A 22110-nucleotide genomic window follows, 5' to 3' on the forward strand; every position below is an offset into this window, starting at 1 on the left:
CACACGTGCAGCAGGCCAGCCATCACACAAGCTCATCTGGTCCCCCACACACCGATGCTGCACACACTGCCAGCCCCCATCGTCACCAGGGCACACATGCCAAGCCAAAGCCCTCACACGTGCTCACGTGGGCGACATGCAGATATGACCACACCGCCTTCTCACACACAGCCGACTCAGTAAACATTTCCTGGGTGCCTACTTGGTATCTGGCAACACCTCCCCTGTGTGAGGACATTGAACACCCCCAGTTCACCATGGTTGGCTCACCAAACCTGCACCCCCTGAGGGCTGCACGCACCACCCGGACACGGATATGTGTGCAATAGGAACACACACCCAGCAGCAGCGCAGCCTCCCAGCTCGATCTGGATGAAAACGGGAGGTCATGGGGCAGGAGGGTTTGCTAAAGTGAGGCTTTCAGGGGTGGGGGGATGATGGGGTGTTGGAAAACGGATGGGGGTAGAGCAGAGCAAGGACTGAGGGGATAGACTGGGGAGGGCAGCCAGGCAGTGTGGGTGCAGGATATGCTACGCAGAGACCCTTTAAAGAAACAGCCATCAGCCTCAATCATCAGGCTGGTCTCAGCTGTCACTCATTGATCTCCAGTCTGGCTTTGCATCTCAGGAACCCCAATGCTCCCTTCTGACCCCTAGGTTTAACAATGGCCCAGCCAGGCTGGGAGGCATCCCCCAGGTTCTCAGGACAGCAAGAATCAAGCATTGCTAGGGTGAGCCTCATGCTCCCTTGATCACACAAATGACAGCCCCCCCCCCCAAATACACACATAAGCTCAGCTCTGCTAAGTGCATGGATGGTGGGGAGGGGGGATGATCAGAAGGCCCTAACAACTCAGCTCAGGTGGAAGCTCAGGGAGAGCAGACAAAGGACGCTGGGGAACTCCCCCCACCCCAAGGGAGGTGGGCTGAGAGCTTAGTTACCAAGCAGGTTAGGGTGGCCAACGGGACATGAAGGGAGAAGGAAGGGCGGTGCAATGAAAGCTAGAAGGGAGAGCAGCAGCGACCCCACGGTACACAACTCTGGCCCCCCATGCACCAAGGAGGTTGGGAGCCACAGCCCTGGCCAGGGGCCACGGACCTTTGACAGTGCGGGCTGCAAGGGCGGGGGGCTGGTGTATGCGCCTCCACGCCTGAGTGTGTGCGTGTGCGAGCGTGTGGCGGGGACAGAGGAGGACACTGTGTTCTGGACGTGGGCAGAGGCCAGGTGCCAAGTCGGATTTGTGAGTAGCTGTTTGGGTCAGATGCTACCGGGAAGAGGTATCTTAAGCCTCCTCCTCATTTTCCTGGGCACTGGGATGTGGTCAAAATCTTCTAATCTGCGACCCTCAGAGTCAGGCTCCCCAGGGCTTTGATTCAAACCCCCGACTCTGCTCTGGGGCCGGGCAACCAGCAAACTTCCCCCGCCCGGAGGCGTGGAGCGTTTACACTCGCCAGCCCCGCGCGCTGACAGCTGCTCCAGCACTTGGCAGAACCCAGGCTTCCGGGGAAGCGCGCGGGGAAGCTGCGCAGCAGCGAGAAGCGGCCCCCGCGTCCCGCCTCGCAAAGTTTGGCCTCGGGGGGCTTCCAGCCGGGTCCGGCACAGCGGGTCAGGGACCCCCCAGAGCAGCGAGCGTTCGCGCGCACAGTCCCCCGCAAACCACCCAAGAGCGCGCGCGTGACTCACCCGAGCCGTGGAGCCAGACGGTGAGGACCATGCCCAGGAGCGCTGGCCAAAGGCCGGGCCGGACGGCCATGGCCGCGGGCGGGCGGGCGAGCGGGCCAGCCGGGCGCGGGGCCCCGCGGGCGGGAGGGCGTCTTTCAGCGCCTCAGCCCAGAGCCCCAGCCCGGGGCGCCCCCGGGGCCCATGCCAGCGGACTGCGCTGCCTCGGGGCGGCCGGCTGCGGGGCGTACGCGGCGCGTGGCTCCCCTGGGCACCCGGAGCACAGCAATGCAGCCGGGGCGGAGCGCAGCGGCAGCCGCGCCGCGCACCGAGCCAGCCGCCGCGCCGAGCCCGCAGCCGGGGAGCGGGCCGGCGGGCGCCGCAAAACCCGGACTGGAGCAGCGGAGCGGGGCGGCGGTAGGGCGGGGCGGGGGAAGGAAGGAGGGGCCGGGCCGCCCCACGCCGCGCGCGCGGGCCACCCCCAGCTCCGGGGATCCCTCCAGGCGTTGCCCGAGGCTCCCCCGGGGAGGGGTTGGGGTGGTGGGCGGGGAGGCCTCCCACCGCCCCGCGCGGTCTCCAGGGACAGGGCCTGGAGTCCGAAACCCGGAACGGATCGGTTCTCCGGATCCGGGCTCTCCCAGGCCCGCCAGCCTGCGCACAGGTGGCCCGGGAGGGGCCCAGGGCTGCAGCGACCCCGGCGCGGAGCCAGCCTGCGGAGAACCGCCTGGGGCAGGGGTGCCGGGGGCAGGTTCCGCTGCAGTCCTCTCCCCCCACCCCACTCCGCTCCCCGCCTCCCGGCAGTGTCCCCTGGCCGTCAGCGTGCTGCGGTACGCCACCAGCCCGCGGCTTGGATAGGGGACTGCGGGAGAGCACCCGGGCCCCGGCGCTCGGGCAGGCCAGACTTGGGGCCACCTGCAGTCGCAGCCGTGTAGCCTGGTGGATCCCAGTGTGACCCAAGATTTCTCTAACCCCGTAGCGCCTCTCGCTGAAAGAAAACAACCCCAGGGCACCGCGTCTCTGACTGGGCGCGCGGTGTTTGCGCCCTGAGCGCGCACGACGCCAGAGATGTGGGCGTGAAGGACTGAGCGGGTCTTTAGAAGCTAAGGAAACCCGGGATAGGGTCTAGGCGCCTTCGCCTTCTAGCTCTGTGACCTTGGGCAAGTCACGTCGTCTCCTGGAGCCTCCAGCAGTGACCGCTGTTGGAGTCTCCTGCTCCCCACCCCCATTCCCTAATCTGGTTAAAGTAAACAGACGGTTGCCTTGAAGGGGAAAGGAAATGGCAAACGCGCAACATATACCCAGGGCGAATTGTCAGAAAAAGAGACGGTCCTACTCTGGGTCCGGAGAAGGACGAGAAGGGTGAGGGCATGGTCACAGAGCAAACCTCCTATAGGGACCAGTCCATGATGTAAATTGGTCCTGCAGGCTGGGTGATATGATAATGGTCTACGCTTCCACAAAGCGATATGAGCTCTCCTATTTTTCTTGAAACCACGAGGCCCTCTCTCGGTCTGTCTTTTGTTTCCCAATTTTGATAGAGAAGGGTTAGGAGAAATGTTTTGCTTTTCTCTTAACTAGTGTAAGAAACATCAGCCAATGTCCAGATACACATGTACTGACGCTGGGCTTCAGCGCGGAGGAGACAATGGCGACCCGGTCACTGGGCGTGGGATCCCATCGCAGGGGGGCAGCTGGCTTTTCTATTCCAGGTGCCAACTGGTGTTGAACTGGGGCCCAGTACGGCCATATCGTCCACATTTTCAAGAGAAGCCACTGTGTGTGAAATCTTGGCATTTAAAATTTCTGACTGAAAAGTAATCTTTATTTTATTTTTTTACCTCATGTGAGCCCAGATGAAAATGTCCACAAATATCCAACGGCCTCCAGGTTTTGAACTCTGCTTTGGTGATTGCTTGTATGTAGGCTTTGTCTACCTGATCTACCCAACTGGAGTGTGTGAGTGTGTGTGTGTGTGTGTGTGTGTGTGTGTGTATGCACACACACGTGCATTTGCATGCATATGTGTGTGTGTTGCCAGGAGCGGTGTGTGCCCAAGCTGCTCCCTCTGACACTATGCCTCACATGCTCCCAGGGAAGAGGTGGGTAGGAGAGGTGAAACCTTACTAGGACCATCATTTGGGGCACCTGGTGGAAGAGAGTTAGGAATTGGGGTTTAGGCACTGAAGAGAAGGAAGTACTGGGATTGGGGGCTGGGATATTAGATAATATCATAATGGTCTCTGCTGGACTCTGTTATGTCCTTGCCTACATTTTAATTTGATCCTCACATGCAATCCTGTTAAGTGAACATTATTATCCCCATTATACAGATGAGGTAATTGAGACTTAGGGAGAGGAAGTGCCTTATGTCCAGGCCCAACCTTATTCAATGTTTGCAGGGCTAGCTAAGATTGGTTCTAGGGTGGCTTTGACTTCAATATCTGTGCTCCTTACATTTCCTCTTCCTGCAGCTTTTGCTCTGGGATTAGAGTTTGGGAATAAGGTTTGGGGAACAAGAAAGGAAAGGGTCTGTATCTCTCTTCAGTTCTTTGCGTGTTCACTTTGCTGGCCTCCTCCAGCTAGAGTAGAATGATCTGTGTAGCAGTCAGGATAGACTAGGTTATGTCATGGTAACAAACAGTCCCCAAATCTCAGTGGCTTCCATTTTGTTTCTCATTTGTTCACCATGGATCTACTGCTCTAGATTATCCTCCACTGAGGACACAGGCTGACATAACAGCCACTCTCGGGAGCGTCTTTGATCAGTGAGGCAGAGGAAAAGAGAGCTCTAGAGGTACCCCCAGCAGCCATCGATGGCTCAGCCCTGAAGTGACACATGCCACTTCCACTGACAATTCATTGGTCAGAACTGACCCCATGGCCCCATCCAAAGGACCAAGAAGTACACGTCTCCTCTGTGCCAGCAGCTGAAATACGAGGAAAGTAGCATTAATGATGACCACTACCTCAAAGCCCAGCATGATGGGTCCCCTGCCTCACTCTGCAACCCTACCTGGACCATAGCCATGGTGGCCTCCCTTCTGTTTCTCCAGCATCTAAGCTCATCCCCACCGCTGGACCATCCCATTTGCCTTTCTTCCCAGGACACTCTGTCCCCAGATCTTCACATGGCTGGTTCCTTTTAGCCACTCAGGCCTTGGCTTAGCTGTCCCCTTCCAATTGGTACTCAGGGCATGTCAGGCAAAGGAGCAGGGATGCCCTTGCTGAGATGGGGAGTAAATGTCTCACCTGAATTCTGCTTAAGAATCCAGGTTGGAGGGCTGCCAGGAAATGCTGGTCTCAGGCTCAAAGGTAGATGGTCAGATAGGAGGGCTCCTAACATCTTCAATCTTCTTTGGCTTTGAGCCTCAGATATAAAGGGAGGGAGAGGCCAGACCCTGCCTAGGCTGGACCCTCCCTTAAGTCTGCAGCCGCCTTGCAATATCCCAGTGACCAAGCTTGGGTTTCACCTCCAGCTGCCGCTGCTGGCTAGGAATTTCTCCTTGCTAGGCAGCAAGAATCTACCCCTCACTGGATCACTGGATCACTGGATTCACATTCTGGGGCCTCATCAAACCTCTCTCCCCACTGCCCCCATGTTCATTTCTGTTATTCAGAAGACTTTTACTAGTTCTTTTTCTTTTTTTTTTTACTTTCGAAGACAAAGTCTGGGTCTATCCTGAATTTTCTCCCTTTAGACCAAATAGTTCTGCTTCTGTCACTGGCATAGCAACAGAGTCCTGGGGCCCTGTCCTTGCTGCCCTGGCCCCTACTGCAAGTGCTCTCCTCCAAGTCTGCTCCTCAGAAGACATCTCTTGAAGGGAATTGGCACATCTCCTGCGCATGTGCTTGATGCTTTAGCAAGGTCGCAGTCAGCTGCTGGTGCCCACTGGATAGCGGGACCTCTAAGCCCACAGTGAGGCCATCACTGACTTGGAGATGTGCCAGGAGCTCCTGTGATGCTGGGTAAGATGCCCATCTTCAGGTCCTGCTCATCCTGTCTTGGATTCAGTATGTCTGGGAACATGTCTAGGAATCTGAGCTTTTACCACTCCTCCCGCTCCCTCCTGGCTATTTCTACTGGTGCCAGTGTTCTGAAGACCCCACTTTGAGGAACAGTGCCCTGTGTCTTTGCCATAGGTACTGCCAACACCTAGATGTTCCCCATCCATGCTTGGGACACTGGCTTTCTGAATTTAAGTGCAGAGACTTCCAATTCATCCCAATTCTATTGCTCTGTATTACATCCAATCCCTCTTTCCTATATGGTGCCCTCTCAGGGTGTGGAAGCTGTCAGGCAGGGTACTTGCTATTTCTCCAGCTTCTAGTCATTCCCAGATGAGATTGGAAACCACAGATTCTTTCAACCAAGACCTTCATAAACAGGTTGCTGAGGGCAGGACCAAGGAGAGAGCCCAGTGGCTGCCCACTCCCCACTACCTTGTCAGTTGCACTAGGAAAATAAATCACTATCTCTTTCTTCTGCTCAGGAAACTTCTGGCCATACCATCCTTCAACTCCCATCTCATGGCTGCACCCAGAAAATACACAGAAAGACTCTCCAGAGCCCCAGATTCATAAGCTTTGTCCTCATCCGCCAGGCCAATACCTGAAACAAGAAATTAGTTTGGCAGGCTGAACTTGCTCTTGGTGACCCCACATTGGCTCTTGATAGTCCCTGGCTTGATCCAAGCATCCATATTTTCCCGCTGCTCAGCATCCAGCTTCTGTCTCCTGGAAGCATGAGCTTCCTGTCTTTCCTTCAAGGACTCACCCTGCCCCACCATCAGTGTATGAGATTCACATGAGACTACCCCACCCCAGTTCCATATAATAATCCATGCTTCAGGTCTAAACACTCAGTATCCACTATTTCTTGAGCCACAGTGATTCACTTAGGGATGGACATACGACCCAACCAAGTGCTCAGGCTCTTTTCTGGGATTTTTATTAGAACTAAGGAGAGAAAGAATTTCTTTTCTTGCTGAACTTGGAACAGAAAAGAGGAGAACCATGTGAGGGGCACATGCTTGAGACTGAGTCTGGTTAGGAAAAGCAGAGCCTGGAGAAGAGAGAGACACTTAATGCTGGTTCATCATTCAAGCCCCCGGATCCAGCTGCTCCTGAAGCTGCCAGATACACCCCTGGTTTTTCAGTTACATGAGCCAATAAATTCCCCTTTTTCTTGTTTAAGCCCATTTTGAAAGGTTTCGGTCATGTACACTTTAATTTTTTTAAAGATCTTATTTATTTATTTGAGAGAGAGAGCATGAGTAGGCAGGAAGGGTAAAGGGAGAGGGAGAGGCAGGCTCCCTGCTGAGCAGGGAACCTGATGTGGGACTGGATCCCAGGACTAAGGCAGACACATAACCGACTGAGCCACCCAGGCACCCATCATGTATACTTTAAAAAATGATACAGAATCATCTTTTATAAAAATCTGTTCTCAAGCCTTGCCCAAGATGGAACAAGCATTTATTAGTGCCTACTGTTTGCAAGGCTTAATGCCATCCACTTGGGGAAACTGCAGCCTGTGGGAGAAGACATAGATGTCTTCCCAGTTGTATGTTAGGGTGGAACTAGAGCCAGGTTGTAAGACAAGTGAAGAATGTATAGAGGTTAAAAGGGAAAGAGAACTAGAATCAAGCCTCTTAAGAGGACCATCAGCCATATCTGGACCAGTGTCTCCCTCACACAGAGCTCCAGCATCCACCCATCCCTGAATCCAACACACACACACACACACACACACACACACACACACACAGAGCATGCCAGCACCCACTCAGTCTGTTCCCAACTCAAGTGCACTTCCCACACCCAAATCACACACATATATGCCCAGCAACTGAACATGATCAATAAAAACACATTTCCGTATATACTTAAATACATATAAAAACCTTCCAGATATCCCCATTTCCTTTGTGTACCGACTACTGCACTCTCTAGCCCTATGCTATAGAGAACTTTGTGCCTGGGCCTCTCCTGTGCTGAGCACAGGGATGGAGATCTCCTTGCCTTGGCGCCTCCAGAACCAAGGACAGTGCCCAACACTTCTCTAGATCTTCCCTTGTGCTCAGCACAGGACTAAGATTCTCAACTGGTTAATCTTTTTTCTTTTTTAAAAGATTTTATTTATTTATTTGATGCAGAGAGATAGTGAGAGAGAGCACAAGCAGGGAGAGCAGGCTCCCTGCTGACCAAGCAGCCCAACTCAGGGCTACTTCCTGGGGTTCTGGGATCATGACCTGAGCCAAAGGCAGATGCTTGAACGACCGAGCCACCCAGGTGCCCCTTACCTGGCTTATCCTTTTTCAGTTCTCATAACTCTTTATTAGGTAGATATCATCCCCATTGTATAGATACAAGAACTAAGGCACAGAGAGGGGATGCAACTTGCCTAAAGCCACTCAGCTTGTAAGAGGGGTGGGACTTAAACCTAGAAGACACCCTAGAAATGTTTGTACTCAGAAACACACATAGAGAAACATACACACTCAGAGACCTTTCCAGTTCCATGAGCTCCATGGCATCCCAGACTCTGAGGGGCTACATAGCCCCCATTTCTGGTTTCCTTACTGGGCACTCTTAGGCAGGTTCAGTGGTGAGATGTTCCCTGCTGAAGGGCCTGTTGAAGAGGCGGGGGCGGAGAATCATCAGGAAAGGGGAGAAGGAGCTGAGGAGGAGAAGGAGGAGGAAGAGGAGGAGGAGGAGGAGGAGGACAGGATTAGACCAAGCAGAAGCCTGGCACTGTGCCCTCTGCAGATGACCTGATGGGCATTTTGCAGAGTTAATTTCATTAGCGTCTCTGGGAGATGAACAATTAGCAAGATGCTCTGATGCCTTTAAAAGCTTAAGAGAGAGAGAAGGATGGCTTCTTGGTTTCCCTACCAAACCACAGTGCCCCTCCTCCTCACTCTTTCTCTGTGCTCCCTCCATCAGGCTCCCTCCATCTCCCATCCACTGTCATCCCATCGTCCCTTCTCCTGCCATCAGACTCTCAACAGAGTCATTTCTATTCCCACCCGACTCCTTGGACACACGATGGCCCCTCCCTCCCTTTTCCAGCCTCCCATCTGTCCCTTGCCAGCCCCGTACTGGACCACTGCCCATGGCACATCAGTTGGTCCCCTGTGTTCTGATCACTCAGACACCCAGGGCTGGGGCTTGGCACAGGTCCAGGCCTCCAAAGTGGCACAGCTATTCTTTGGCCCCAACAGAGGGCAGGGCCAGGTAGAAGGTCTCCCTTTTTGATTGATTTTGCTACCAGGTCCTTGGCAACTCCCAGACAGGGTTCCAACCCTTGACAGCTTGGAACTCCCATTCCAATTCCAGGGCTGGCCTGGGCTGCTGCACAGGGCTGAAGTAACCTTCTGCCTCCTCTCCCAGTGCCTGGCATATTGAGTACCCAGGACCAGGGTATGCTGGGGCTCCCAGGAGGGAGGTCCAGGATAGTGTGGGGGCATCTGTAGCTCTACTGAACAGATGGAAAATGGGGCTCCAGACACTTTGGATCAGTGTTTGTCCCAGACTCCAGCTGCATGATCCTGGTCTTGGGGACACATTCCTCATTTCGCCTTATCTAAGGGCTAGGTCTGTGGGAGGAGTTCTGGCCCAGCCACCAGCTTCCCCAACTCTCCCCTGGGGAGCCCTGGGACAGTCTGATATAGGAAGGTCCTGCTGGCCAGGACCCCAGCCTTTGTGGGTTGAGATTCCAAGTTCTCTCGGACTAGGTGAAGGCCCTACATAGACCCCTTCTCAGACTAGATGGTCCCTGATGGTTCTAAACTCCCTTCCATCCCCAGTCAGGGCATCAGAATCCCTGGGAGCTTTCTAAAACCTGGATTCCTGGACTCCTTGCCCAGGAGCACACAACATCAGGGGTCCCAGATCTCTGGAGCTAGAAACTCTTGCTCTGCATCATGAATTCTCAACAAGGGTAGTGTGACCCCCATGGGGGTGGAAATTTTTCTCTGGGGGTGATGGTGGGTGAAAAAAAAAACTGGACTCTTTCTCTATATAAAGCACAGATCTATATACAGTACATAAGGAGATCTGTAGTGTATCTGAGGTATACAATTCAGAGAGGGGGCGATTCAGAATCAAATGTCTACAAAGGCTCTTTATGGGGGTGATAGTGAAAAATAGGCTGAGAAACCGCTCACCACCAAAAGATTCTAAGAAGCATAAAAACATGACACCCTGCTCACCCTCCACACCCAGACACGTACACACATACCCAGGGACACACACACAGAGACATGCACAACCCCCACCCCCAGCACACCATACACACAAATGCATCGAAAGTCTTCGCTCACACATATGCAAATACACACACTCCTGTCTTCACCCTCCCACACAGACATCAGGAGGCTCCAATAACACTGCATTAGTGAAGAGAAGACTAGGTTAAGATTTGAATAAGCTTTCAAATAAATAAATATATAAAAACCCCTCTCCCAGAGCCTCGATGCGTCTTATTAATGTGACATCTCTGGCCTCACGCTTCTCGAGAACAGAGGAGCCATGTGGTCCTTCCATGAATGTGGGCGTGTTTCCGAGTCAGCACACGTTCTGTTCGTGGCTGTGAAGGGGAATGTGTGTGCCTGCGTGTGGTGTGCTAAATGTGGGGCGCTGTGTGTGTGTGTGCATGTGTGTGTCCAGGCACATGAGGGTGACTTTGGAGTTGTTAGCCAGACATAGTCAGTTTCCAGAGAAGTCGGTCTCTAAATTCTCTCCGTTCATCGTTGTACTGCTCACCTTTGCTAACATGCAGCGCATGAGCCATAAATACGCCCTGAATAAATGAATGAATACATGAATGCAATTTTACAAGGTGTCTTGACCTTCGTCATCTTTGTGAAGTCTCATGTCCTACGTATTAGGGTGCTCATTTTACAGAAGACAAGCCCCGGCTCGGAAAATCGAGTACAGCACCTGCATGGTCCCCATCCAGCAAGTGGTAGATGAACACACGTCTCCTGGTCCCCAGGCTACCCTGCAGACACTTGGGAGACCTGAGGGGGGTGGCCCAGGCTGACTTCTCTGTCTCATCTCACCCAGGGTCACTTGCAGGAGGGCTGTGGAAGAGGGGCCCTGTTGGAATCCAGCACCCACAGCAAGACCCTCCTGACAGGTCCCTAACAAGCCCCACCCACTTTTCCCTCCCCCACGCTCCTCCAGTGCCACCAGACCCCAGGCCCTCTGGAGCTCACTGCTCCAGTTCCTTGAGGGCCAGCTGAAGCCAGCACTGAGCAGATGGGCGATGTTCACCCAGCGTGGCAGTTGTGACTCAGTCCCTCGGGGGTTGGTACATACTGTGTGCCAAGGTTAATTAAACTGGTAATTAGAAGGAGAGATGCTTAATCTATCTGGTTAATAAAATAACCCCCCTTGCATGAGCGTGTGGACGCTGTTAGTCGGCCAGGGGGAGCAGAGATGCGGCCGCTCCAGTATTGTGGGATCAGTCCAGCAGAATGTTCCGCATTCCCTCTGGGCATTGACTTCCCACCCGCTCTGCTCCTCAAGTCCTGGAACCGATTCCTGGGTCTGCCGCAGCCACCTCCATGTGCGATCTGGAAGGGTCTGGTCTAGAAAGGCAGTCAGGGGTGCCCAGCCCCAGGGAACCTCAAAGGTGAACACCAGCATCTGTGGGGACTACTGCCCGGGCAGGATTCCTGGACCCTCTTGTGTCTTTTTGTGACCCTTCAAGCCACTTCCTTTAAGAGTTAAGTCTGACCCTCACTGTCCAAATTACATCCTTGGTGAATAGCTTTAAAAAATAATTTTTAATTTTCCATATAAAATACAAATACCTTATTTTTATAAAAATTTTTAAAAAGACTACAAACAACCTTGGCCCAAGTCTTAGGGATTTCTTTCTAAGGAGAAAACTGCAGGTGAAAGTCCAGTGTGTAGCCTTCTGGGCCTTTCTCTGCATGTATATGGGTATGTCTGTTGCAGCAACTAGGCATAGTTTCATTTGATTTGTGACTTTTTACAACATGGTATCTTACTGTATGCTTCCTCCTGCAGTGTGCTCTCCCTCCCACCCCCCACTCAACAGTGATGTGGAGACTTGATGTTTCTTCTAACAGATTTTGCAGTAATGGAATTTTCCAGATAGGGAGAGGAGACTCCCTTGTCCTCAGGACCTTATGCTAAGAATGGCCTGCGACCTACATCAGGGCATCCCTTGAATGTGGGCTCTCAGCCCAGTGGGTCCACCTTGCTCCCCCATGGGTCCGTTACTCACTACCCTGTCTGCCCACTGTTCCCCAGGACCCTTTGCCCCTCAATGACTGGAATGAACCAGAGTCCCAGCAGCACACCTTCCTTCCCTCCTTCAGCCTCTGTCCCTGAGACATCAGAGAAGCTCACAGCAGGCTGTCTGTGTGTAAGGCCACCTCAGGCTCACATGCCAACCCACGGATCCCCCCAGCTCAGGAGCAGAGCCCTCAAAGTGTCAGGCCACCTCCCATTTCTCATACCCCAGAACAGTTCTGGAGGGACACCCCTCCCTGGGAGCTGATGTGAGGACAAAGGTGCTCAGCTCAACCTCATGGCTTGCCAGGCAAAAGGGGTGGCCAACCCCTCTCCTGGCTCCTGGTCACAGTGACAGGCAGGCCCAGCTGATGGGCACAGCAGGCAGCAGGCAAGGGTGGGGGTGTGCCCATGCAGGGGGAAAGTTTTTATTAACCTCCTAATGATCGGTTTAATGGGCTTTGAAATCAGGTGAATTCAGTGACTAGAGCAGGTGGCATTGAGGCCACAGTGGATGATCTGGTGTGAAGTGGGGGGGGGGGTGGTTGGAGGGTCTTTAGCGACCAGAGCTCTCAGTTGAAAAAGGGCAACAGTACATAGTTTTTTTTAAGGGCAAGAAATAAGTGCGTGAGTGAGGGCAGGACCAGACAGGCATGGGCTCAGCCCACTCTCCATCTACCCATCCACTTACTCACCCACTCACCCATTTACTCACCCACCCACCCACTCACCCACTCACCAATCTATCTACCCACACTTTTACCCATCCTCCCGCCCAGCCATCCACCATCCACCATCCACCATCCACCGACCAGCCGTCCACCCACATATTCATTCATTCAACAAGTACTTCTTGACCCTCTGTCAGGCCAGGTACTGTGTGTAGATTCTGTTTCCTTGGATCCAATCATCCCAGTGGGGGCGGCAGGCAGGAGAGCAACTGGCAGTAAATAAGCAAACAAACCAACAAGATAATCCCAGGTGATGAAGAGTATAAAACAGGTGGAGTGAGAGGGAGTGAGGGAGAGCTGTGGTGGACATCAGTACAGAAGCGTGGCCAGGGGACATCTCTGAGAGGGTGATTTTGTTTTGTTTTTCATTTTTGGAAGATTTGATTTATTTATTTATTTATTTATTGGAGCTAGAGAGAGAGGGAGAGAGAGCACACAAGCAAGGGAAGCGGCGAAGGGAGAAGTGGGATTCCTCGCCGAGCAGGGAGCCTGACGCGGGGCTCGATCCCAGGACCCTGAGATCATGACCTGAGCCGAAGGCAGACGCTTAACTGACTGAACCACCTGAGCACCCCATGAAAGGATGATGTTTCAGCTGAGACCTGAGTGAGGAGAAAGTGGCAGCCATTTGGAGATCTGGGGGAAAAGTGTTTGGGGCAGAGGGAACAGCATATGCAAAGCATCTGAAAAGGAAATGAGCCTGGTATATTTGCCTAAGCAAAGGAATAGCAGTGTGGAAGTGGTGCCAAAGGAGAAGGGGGGTGGAATCTGAGAGTTAGGCAGGGACCAGATCCTAAGAGCCCTCGAGGCAGAAGAATCTAGACTACTCCAAGGAAAGCCCGTGGAGGGATGAGACAGGGGAGGGGACATGATGTGATCTGCATCTTGAAGTCATTCTTCTGGCTGCTTTGTATTGACTATGGTAAGTTAGGGGGTGGGGGTGGCCAGTGATTTCTAGGCCCTATTTCAGTTCCAGAATCCTGTTGTTCTTGCCCCTATTCTATTCTAAACGGTTAAGGATAATCTCTCACATTTGAAGGGTGTTTCACCATTTACAAATCCTACTCACAGAAGGATTCTGTTTAACCCTCCCAGCAGCCCCATTCAGCACTTTGCTGGGGAAGCAGCTTGTCCAGGCGCCTGCAGAGCAGCCCCAGAGTGGAGCCTCCTGGGATCTGGAGCCCTAAAGGGTGCAGCTCTGCCATGCCAGCTGGAAGGAGAAGAATACCACTGTTGGTCTTGCTGGGAGCTTCTATTATGTGCCAGCCAGGCACCCAGACCCTCTTCTGGGAGCAGCACCCACATTCTCCTTTGGAGAACCTCTACTGCCACCACTCACAGTCTCCATGGTTCTCCATGGTTCTGAGCCAGTCCCACCCCTGGCTCCAGAGGTGGCAGCCTGGGTTTCCCAGTCTCCTGGCTTCCATCATGGTTGGTTCAGTTTGGGTTTTTAGTTCATATGAGAATCAATCTTGGGACTTAAGCCAGGGCTTATATAGGAGAAGCTCCCTTTCAGATGGGGGTGGTCATCTGTGATCCTGGGGGCCTGGAATGGCTTATAGCCATCCACTGAAGAGAGCCTACTTAAGAAGGATGGCCCTACAGAGAAGAGCTAACAAGAAGACAAGGAGAGGGACTCATTTTGTTGGAGCACCCTGATCCAGCCAAGCCTGAAGCCAACATCCCCCATATAGAGGACTTTTGACTTTTTTTTAAAGATTCATTTATTTATTGGAGAGAGAGAGAACACATGTGCACAAGGAAAGGGGAGGGTAGATGGAGGGGAAGGAAATCCTCAAGCAGACTCCCTGCTGAGTGCAGATCCTGAAGCTAGATATTTATTTATTTGTTTGTTTGTTTATTTTAATTTATCTTTTTATTTAAATTCAGTTAGGAGGACTTCTTAATTATAAGAACCCTTTTGAGTTTCAGTCAGTTTGAGGGGTATTTCTGACCCTTGAAGCCAAATGATTCCTCAGGCATATTTTAACCATCCTCGAAGGTTTATAAAAAACCTACACAAACGAGGCTTGGTTCCCTCTTAGGGCAACTTTGGAGGTGGGTATTATGATCTCCAGTCCATAGAGGAGGATGGTGAGGCTGAAAGCTGAGCTGTGTTGCCAGATATAGGGCTCGTACTCAGACAGAAGTCTTCAGTCATTCCCATCCTGGAGGTGAGGGCGAGGCCGCCATGCATAGACCTCCACCAGGAGCTTCATTTCAGTCATGAGCCAGCTCTCCGTTAGCCCTTCCTTTGTCTACCAAGGAGCATGACCCACTTTTCTGGCTTTTCTCGCCTGGCCACTGCCCCCTTTGGCCTGGGATCCTTGTAAGCCTGCTGCCTGTGACCCCTGTCTTCTGCTATTTCAAGCAGGCAAGGTCCTTTTAGGAATGTTACTGGGAGAGCTACACTACGACCAGCAATTGCACTACTAGGTATTTAACCAAAGAATACAAACATGTGATCCGAAGGGGCACATGCATCCCAACATTCATAGCAGCAATATCCACAAGAGCCAAACTACGGAAAAAGCCCAGATGTCCATCGACAGATGAATGGATAAAGAAAATGTGGTATATACATACTATGGAATATTACTCAGCCATCAGAAAGGATGAAATCTTATCATTTAAATTGACATGGATGGAACTGGAGAGTATCATGCTAAGTAAATCAATCAGAGAAAGACAATTATCATACGATTTCACTTATACATAGAATTTAAGAAACAAAACAGATGATCATGGGGAAGGGAGGGAAAAATAAAATATTAAGATGTAATCAGAGTGGGAGACAAACCATAAGAGACTTAAAAAAAAAAAAAGATTTTATTTATTTATTCATGAGAAACAGAGAAGGAGAGGGAGAAGCAGTCTCCCGGCAGAGCAGGGATCCCAATGCAGGACTTGATCCCAGAATGCCAGGATCATGACCTGAGCTGAAGGCAGACACTCAACAACTGAGCCACCAAGGTATCCCCATATGACACTCTTAACTCAGGGCACCTGGGTGGCTCAGTGGGTTAAGCCTCTGCCTTCAGCTCAGGTCATGATCTCAGGGTTCTGGGATTGCTTCCCCGCGCCCCCTACCTGCCTGCTTGTGATCTCTCTGTCAACTAAATAAATAAAATCTTTTTAAAAAGAGAGAGAGAGAGAGACTCTTAACTCTAGGAAACAAATTGAGGGTTGCAGGAGGGGAGGTGGGTGGGGGGATGGGGTAAGTGGGTGATGGGCATTGAGGAGAGCACATGATGTAATGAGCACTGGGTGTTCTATGCAACTGATAAATTACTGACCTCTACCTCTGAAACTTATAATATGCTATATATTAATTGAATAGAAATAGGATTATATAAAAAAGGAATGTTACGGGGAGTGACTCAATGGACATAGACCAGGCCCCTAAGACCTTTCTCCAACCCTCTGGGAGGCCACAGGCCACAAGCCACAGAGGAGAAACTCTGAATACATGATTAACAATTAAGCTGCAACTACTTCATTTACAAATGGGGTTAGTAATACACCAGCTCCAGGTGATGAACATTCGATGTGGTAAACTGAGCAAAACCTGTGGTCAAATGAGCACTGACATCATGAGTACCTTGGAGGTCTCTGTGGTCCTAACCCCTGTCTCCATCTGCATTCCCCTCTGTTCTGTTTGGTTTCTTGGATGTGAGCTCCACATTCTGGGGACACTTGGCCTTTCCCTCTGTGATTCACTCATTTCACTGAGGGAATATTTATTAAATGCCTACTGTGTTTCAGGTTCTGCTCCAGATAGTAGGAAACAGCAATGAACATGACAAGAGCTTGCATTCTATAGGGCAGACACAGACTAAAAACATACAAAGGACATGTTTTCACATAGGGCTCTATGCTGCACAGTATGCAAATAAGCAAAACCCAGGGAGGTGTGATAGTACTCAGAGGAAGGAGGGGGACACTAACAGGGATGGTGTTAGGCCATCCAAGACCTAAATGATCATAATGCAACTAAAGCAAAAATGGCAACTGGAATGTCCCAGGCAGAAAGCACAGCAAGTGCAAAGGCCCTGAGGTGGAGCCAGGTTGGAGGAACAATAATGCTGGTGTTGATGGAGAACAGTAAGTGAGGAAGAAGTAGGACACGAGGTGGGAGAGGTAGATGGGGCAGACCCTGGTGGCTTTGTAAACCATGGGTAGGATTTGAACTTTATTAAATGTGCAGTGGGAAGCCATACGTAAGCTGGGGAGGGACAGATCCAGTGCTGATTCTGGATAGAGCAGTCTGGCAGTTGTGGGAGGATGCATGGCAGGGGCAAAGAGGAAGCAGGGCTGTCAGCCCAAGCCCCTGCCTTGTCCACACCCTGCTGGAGCTAGTGCCCCACAGCCCAGCCCACCCCCAGCAATCAGATGGCATCAAAAGCCCCTGAGCTCTCCACTCATCTGCAGGTACTGGTGAACAGCTCTGGGCACCCAGAGAAAGATGCACTTGCCAAGCCTGAGCAGACACTAGAGTTTCTCCACCAGCATCCTCAGTTCTCCTTGATGCCTCATCCCCAGGGTTCAACACTCACCACACCTGCTTCTGTAATTAAAATGGTCTGTAGCTTCCTACTACTGTCACTAACAGAGACATACCTCCTCAGACCCCTAGTAATCTGTGTAAGAGAAGACCCCTTCCCTGCCAGAGATTCCCTCCTCAGTAGCATCTTCAAATCTGGGGGGTCCAGTGGTGCCTGGGTGGCTCAGTTGGTTGGGGATCCAACTCTTGATCTCCACTCAGGTCTCGATCTCGGGGTTATGAGATCAAAGCCCTGCATTGGGTTCCATGCCCAATTCCAAAGAAATTTTTTTCCGGACGGTCCAGCACCCCTCTCCTCCCACCCCTGATGAGCATTAGGGTGCATACTTGTGCAAATGCTGTGCCAGTATGCCCTCAGGCTGTGTGTGTGAGTGCTGATGACCAAGGGCAGCAGGCAGGGAGAGGTTCTGGTGGAGCAGAGAAAGGCCTCAGGCTACGGGAATCCAGCCACCACTGCCTGTCCATTCCTATCAGGAGAGCCATTGGCCACACCGGCTATTTCATTTGGCTTTGTCTGCCTGCCTGTGTCCTGCTCTATCTTCTGATGTGTCCGTCTCAGCCGTCAGATGCTCCCTCAGCTGCCACTGGTCTTTCTGAAGTCAGACAGCCCGGATCTTTCTCCTGGAGGCCGGGCGTGCAGGCTCTCAGGTTGTGGGGCCCCACTGCCTCTCTCAGAGCAGGTCCACAGCCCGTGAGAAAGAGCAAAACAGCTCCTTGGGCTGCACAGTACTTTACAGTTTGCATTTCTCTGTCCCACGCATGTGTTTAATTATATCCTTGTCTTGTTCCCGAAGGAGTTCAAGGCACTAGTCCTATGTTTGCTCTTTGCAGTGACGCTGTGGGATAGGCAGGCAACGACCTAGTCCATTGGCAGCCAAGGAAACTGAGGCTTAGAAGGGCTTTGTCAAGGTCACAGAGCTAGTGAGCATTAGGGGCAGGACTGGGACTCAAGCCTCTGGCATGGGTTAGATTGCTATTGCAGGAAGTTTCCAGAGCTCTCCCACTCCCGGAGGTTGGGAACCTGCTCTGCTGGGGAGTGTCCTGGGCCACCTGCTCTGTTATGGGCTCACCGGGTAGAGCTGGACACCTCCTGGCTCCTTCAGGCCTCTGATGCAAGCCTCAGTTCTCCTGTCTGGAGTCCTGGGGAGGCTCTGGGGAGCAGTAAGTTGGGGAATCCCACGAGAAGTGGGGGAGGGGAAAGGGGTTGAGAGTCTGGGCTGTGGGTAGGGGGCAGGTAGGGTGCAAGGGCTGCTATGAATGTCCCTGCCTGTGCCCCTCTCTGCAGCCTGGCCATGGGGCTGAGGGCTAGGGACACCTGGAGGTGGCTGGAGGGGGCTAGTGGGGGCATGGTGGGAGAGAGAAGGGGCTGCCCAGCTGACAGCAGGTGACAGGATGACTCGGAGCCCAAGCTGCTGCTGTTGCAACAAAGGAGGGGAGTGAGGGGGACAGCAAGGCTTGGCAACCGCTCTCCCAGCTGCTCTGGGTTTGAAGCTGAGCCACTTTGCTGGCTCCAGCACAGCGCGAACAGGTGGCAGCAAGATTGGCACAGCCAGGAAAATCCATCTTGCGGAGGCCAGCGTGCAGCAGAGCGGTAGAGGAGCAGCCAGACGGAGGAGGAGGATGGAGAAGTAGAGGGGGACAGGCTGTGGGGAAGGGACCCCCTCTTCCCTTCCACACGCTCAGCCACCCCTGGGGGCCACCGTGGAGTGTCTACACGTGTCCACACAGCTACCTCTGCACACTCAAGCCAAAGCACTCAAGACCCCTCAATGTCCTCAGGGCCTACAGGCTGGCTGGGGCTCCTACCCTAAAGGGCTCATGGGACACCTGCCTTCCACTTTTGTCCCTCTGCCTATACCTTCCAGCCAGCTCACCTCTTTAGCTGGTGCCAGCTGGCACCGGGGACACCTGAGCACCTGGGGTGGATAGAGGCACCTGAGCCTCCCAGGTGTGCTCCCTATCCGAGGAGGGGCAAGTTGAGTTTTCTTGCCTGGTTTCTTGCTCCATCGGGACGGGGAGCTCCCAGCACGTGCTGTCTGGTGATCTGGCTACGAACAGGCTCACTCCACAGTACCCTGACTCATGGCCATGTGGGCTCCCCTAGAACCTCATGAGTTCTGCCTGAGTGACGTTTGCCACTCAGCAATTGCAAGGCTGTGCATGGTGCTACCTAGAACACCTGGTTTATGCCCAAATAAACCAGGTGGCTCTGGTGTTCCCTCAGTCTCCATTCAGTAGATGTGTGTGAAGGGCCCGCTCTGGGCTCCACACTGTATCAGATATGGAGGGAAGAGCAGGAAAGAGGACAGACAGGTCCAGGGCTCATGGCCCTCACACGGCAAAGGGACAAGTCAAGCAAACAAATAAACAAGGTAATTTTATTTTATTTTTTTGAAGATTTTATTTATTTGACAGAGATCACAAGTAGGCAGAGAGGTAGAGAGAGAGGAAGGAAGCAGGCTCCCTGCTGAGCAGAGAGCCTGATGTGGGGCTCGATCCCAGGAGCCTGGAATCATGACCTGAGCTGAAGGCAGAGGCTTTAACCCACTGAGCCACCCAGGCACCCCAAAACGTGGTAGTTTTAGATAGTGATAGTTATGTAGAAATAGAGTGAATTGGAAAGGGTTTTTTTTTAGTTGAGGGGGCTTTTCTGGTGGGCTAAGAACCCAGTAAGGAACTGGTCATAAAAAGGGTGAAGAGTGTGCCCAGCGGAGGGAATTGCATGTGCAAAGGCCCTGGGGAAGAAGGACATTGGCCTGTTTGAGGGACAGAAGGAAGACCAGTGATATTGGGAGCAAGTAGGGACTGGATCATGCAGGACCTGAAGGGCAGCAGGAGGAGTTGAGCTTTTCATCCTATGTGGGATGAAAAGTGTTTGGAGGAAAGATCCATCTGGTGGCTGTGGGTAGGACAGGACGGATGAGGTGGGGAAGGGAGGGAGGTATTGGGCGATTAGGTAGGGGTGTCTGCTGTCGGCTGAGTGAAAGGAGGGTGCTGGACTGGAATGGAGATGGCGAGGGGGTGAGAAGCAGCTGCATTTCGGTGTGTTTTAGAGGTTGAGCCCATGGGACCACTCTGGAGTTGGATATAGAAGAGGAAGAGTGAAAGCTATGTTTAAGGTTGAGCTGGGCAGAGGGGGCATTCCCTAGGTGGGGGAGGATTGGGGACTCCCATATAGTTAGGGAGGAGACACAAAGGACATTCTTTCTCCTCTTTCAAAAGCACAACCCAAAGGGGATCCCCTCGTTCCGCGTGCCTGGAGCCGTGCATGCCCCTGTCCCTCATCCCCACCGGAGAGAGGAGTGACCATCTCTATTCCACCTCCCCTCAGCCCCCAGCTCTGCTGCGCGTTCTGAGCAAGTCAGATCCCTTCTCGAAGATGGACGGCACTTTACAAACTCCATATGCTCAGTTTTCTTTTATTATTTTAATTTCTAAATACTTGGGAAGGGTTCCAGCATTGGCTTCTGCTATGATCCTGGTGCCAGCAAACACACTTTTCTCTCTCCCCCTCCTCCTCATCCCTTCCTTCATCCAAACCACAGAGCTTTCTTCCAACCTGGAGGAGAACTGGCATTCGGTGTGGGGGGGGGAAGTCCAGCCAGCACGTGGATGCCCTGTGGGTCTGGTCAACATTAAACTGACCTGAGGCACCGGCGGACAGCAGAGTGCGGCTAGTTGTGTGGGTGGGAGCGTGGGCTATGGATCAAGTCTTGGGTTTCTAAAGACTCTTGCAAAGGGGCCAGGGCACCGAATGGACACAGCAGGCCTCCCCACCCTGCCCGGTCCATACAGCCACCCCTCAGGGGTCTCTCCCTTGCCTGAGCCCCACAGGGGCTGACTGTCCTCCTCCTCCTGTAATCAACTCTCCAGCACCCACTCCCCCCCTCCCCGCAGTTGGCTTGCTTTCTCTCTCTCAGACAACTGTCAGGGACTTTGCCTTGCTCTTCCCTCTGCCTGGAGTGCTCTCCCCCAAAAAACCTTTCCAGAGCACACCCCTTCTCACCCCGGTGTTTCCTCTTCTGCAAATCCTTCCCAGGATACCCGATCTGAGTCGGCTCCCCTGAACATTCTTCATGGTCCTTGTCATGCTGAAATCTCCTGTATTGCTCTGAGGACCCGTTCCCAATTGGATCAGGACCTTCTCTTTGTCTGCTGCTGTACTTTCAGTGGCTGGGACAGTGCCTGGTGTGGAGTAGTAAATTCTTGTTGAATGAGCACACGGGTTTCCTGTCCACCTCCCCTCGTGCCACAACCCATTTGTGGAAGGAGCTGGGAGCATTCTGGGGAATGTGGAGTTAGGTATACAGAGGGACAGGACAATCTTACTGACTGGCTAACCGTGCCAAGAACAAACCAAGGGACCATTCAGTGTGGGACCCCCATTTGATTCACAAGAAAATGTAAGCTCAGAAGAATAAAGGAACTTGTCCAGAAGCTGGCATCTTGTAAACTGGGGAGCACAGTTCAGATTCTCGGCTTTCCTACCCACCGGGCTGCAGGTGACCACAGATAAATGACCAATTTCCAACAAAGTGGAATAATAAAGTGCACTTAGCACCCCACACTATTATTGACCGTAAATCAATGGCACTTTGATGACTCAGGAGGCAATGATTCCAGAGACCCTTGGGGCCCTGTCGAGCTGGGTCCTGATCTCCAGTGTGGGGCCACCACTGTGTCCCGTGTGGGACCAGGATGAAGCTGCTGTGGCTCCAAGCTGTGCCCCAGGGGGCTGCTTTCCAGCTGACACCTCTCATCCCGGCAGGCCATCCCTTGCTTTTTTTGCTTTTTTGTACTAAAGAAAGGAGCACGGGGCACCGATGTGAGGTTTCCTGGGGCATGTCTCTGTGACCGTGAGGAGTGTCCAAAACTAGTCCCAAGCAG

The 22110-nt window shown here is 52.6% G+C and overlaps 1 protein-coding gene across 1 annotated transcript in view; it reads right to left on the reverse strand.

Annotated features, from left to right (window-relative positions):
• The window catches only part of LOC111141153 (unc-5 netrin receptor A), a 60281-nt gene extending 58528 nt beyond the window's left edge, over positions 1-1753 (reverse strand). The window contains exon 1 of the mRNA XM_022493514.1: positions 1684-1753. Coding sequence (XP_022349222.1) covers positions 1684-1753 — 70 coding nt within the window. The remainder of the gene's footprint in view (positions 1-1683) is intronic.
• Positions 1754-22110: the final 20357 nt, after the last annotated feature.

This window comes from Enhydra lutris, unplaced genomic scaffold, assembly GCF_002288905.1.
Source record: "Enhydra lutris kenyoni isolate GAN:26980312 unplaced genomic scaffold, ASM228890v2 scaffoldscaffold5, whole genome shotgun sequence".
NCBI lineage: Eukaryota > Metazoa > Chordata > Mammalia > Carnivora > Mustelidae > Enhydra > Enhydra lutris.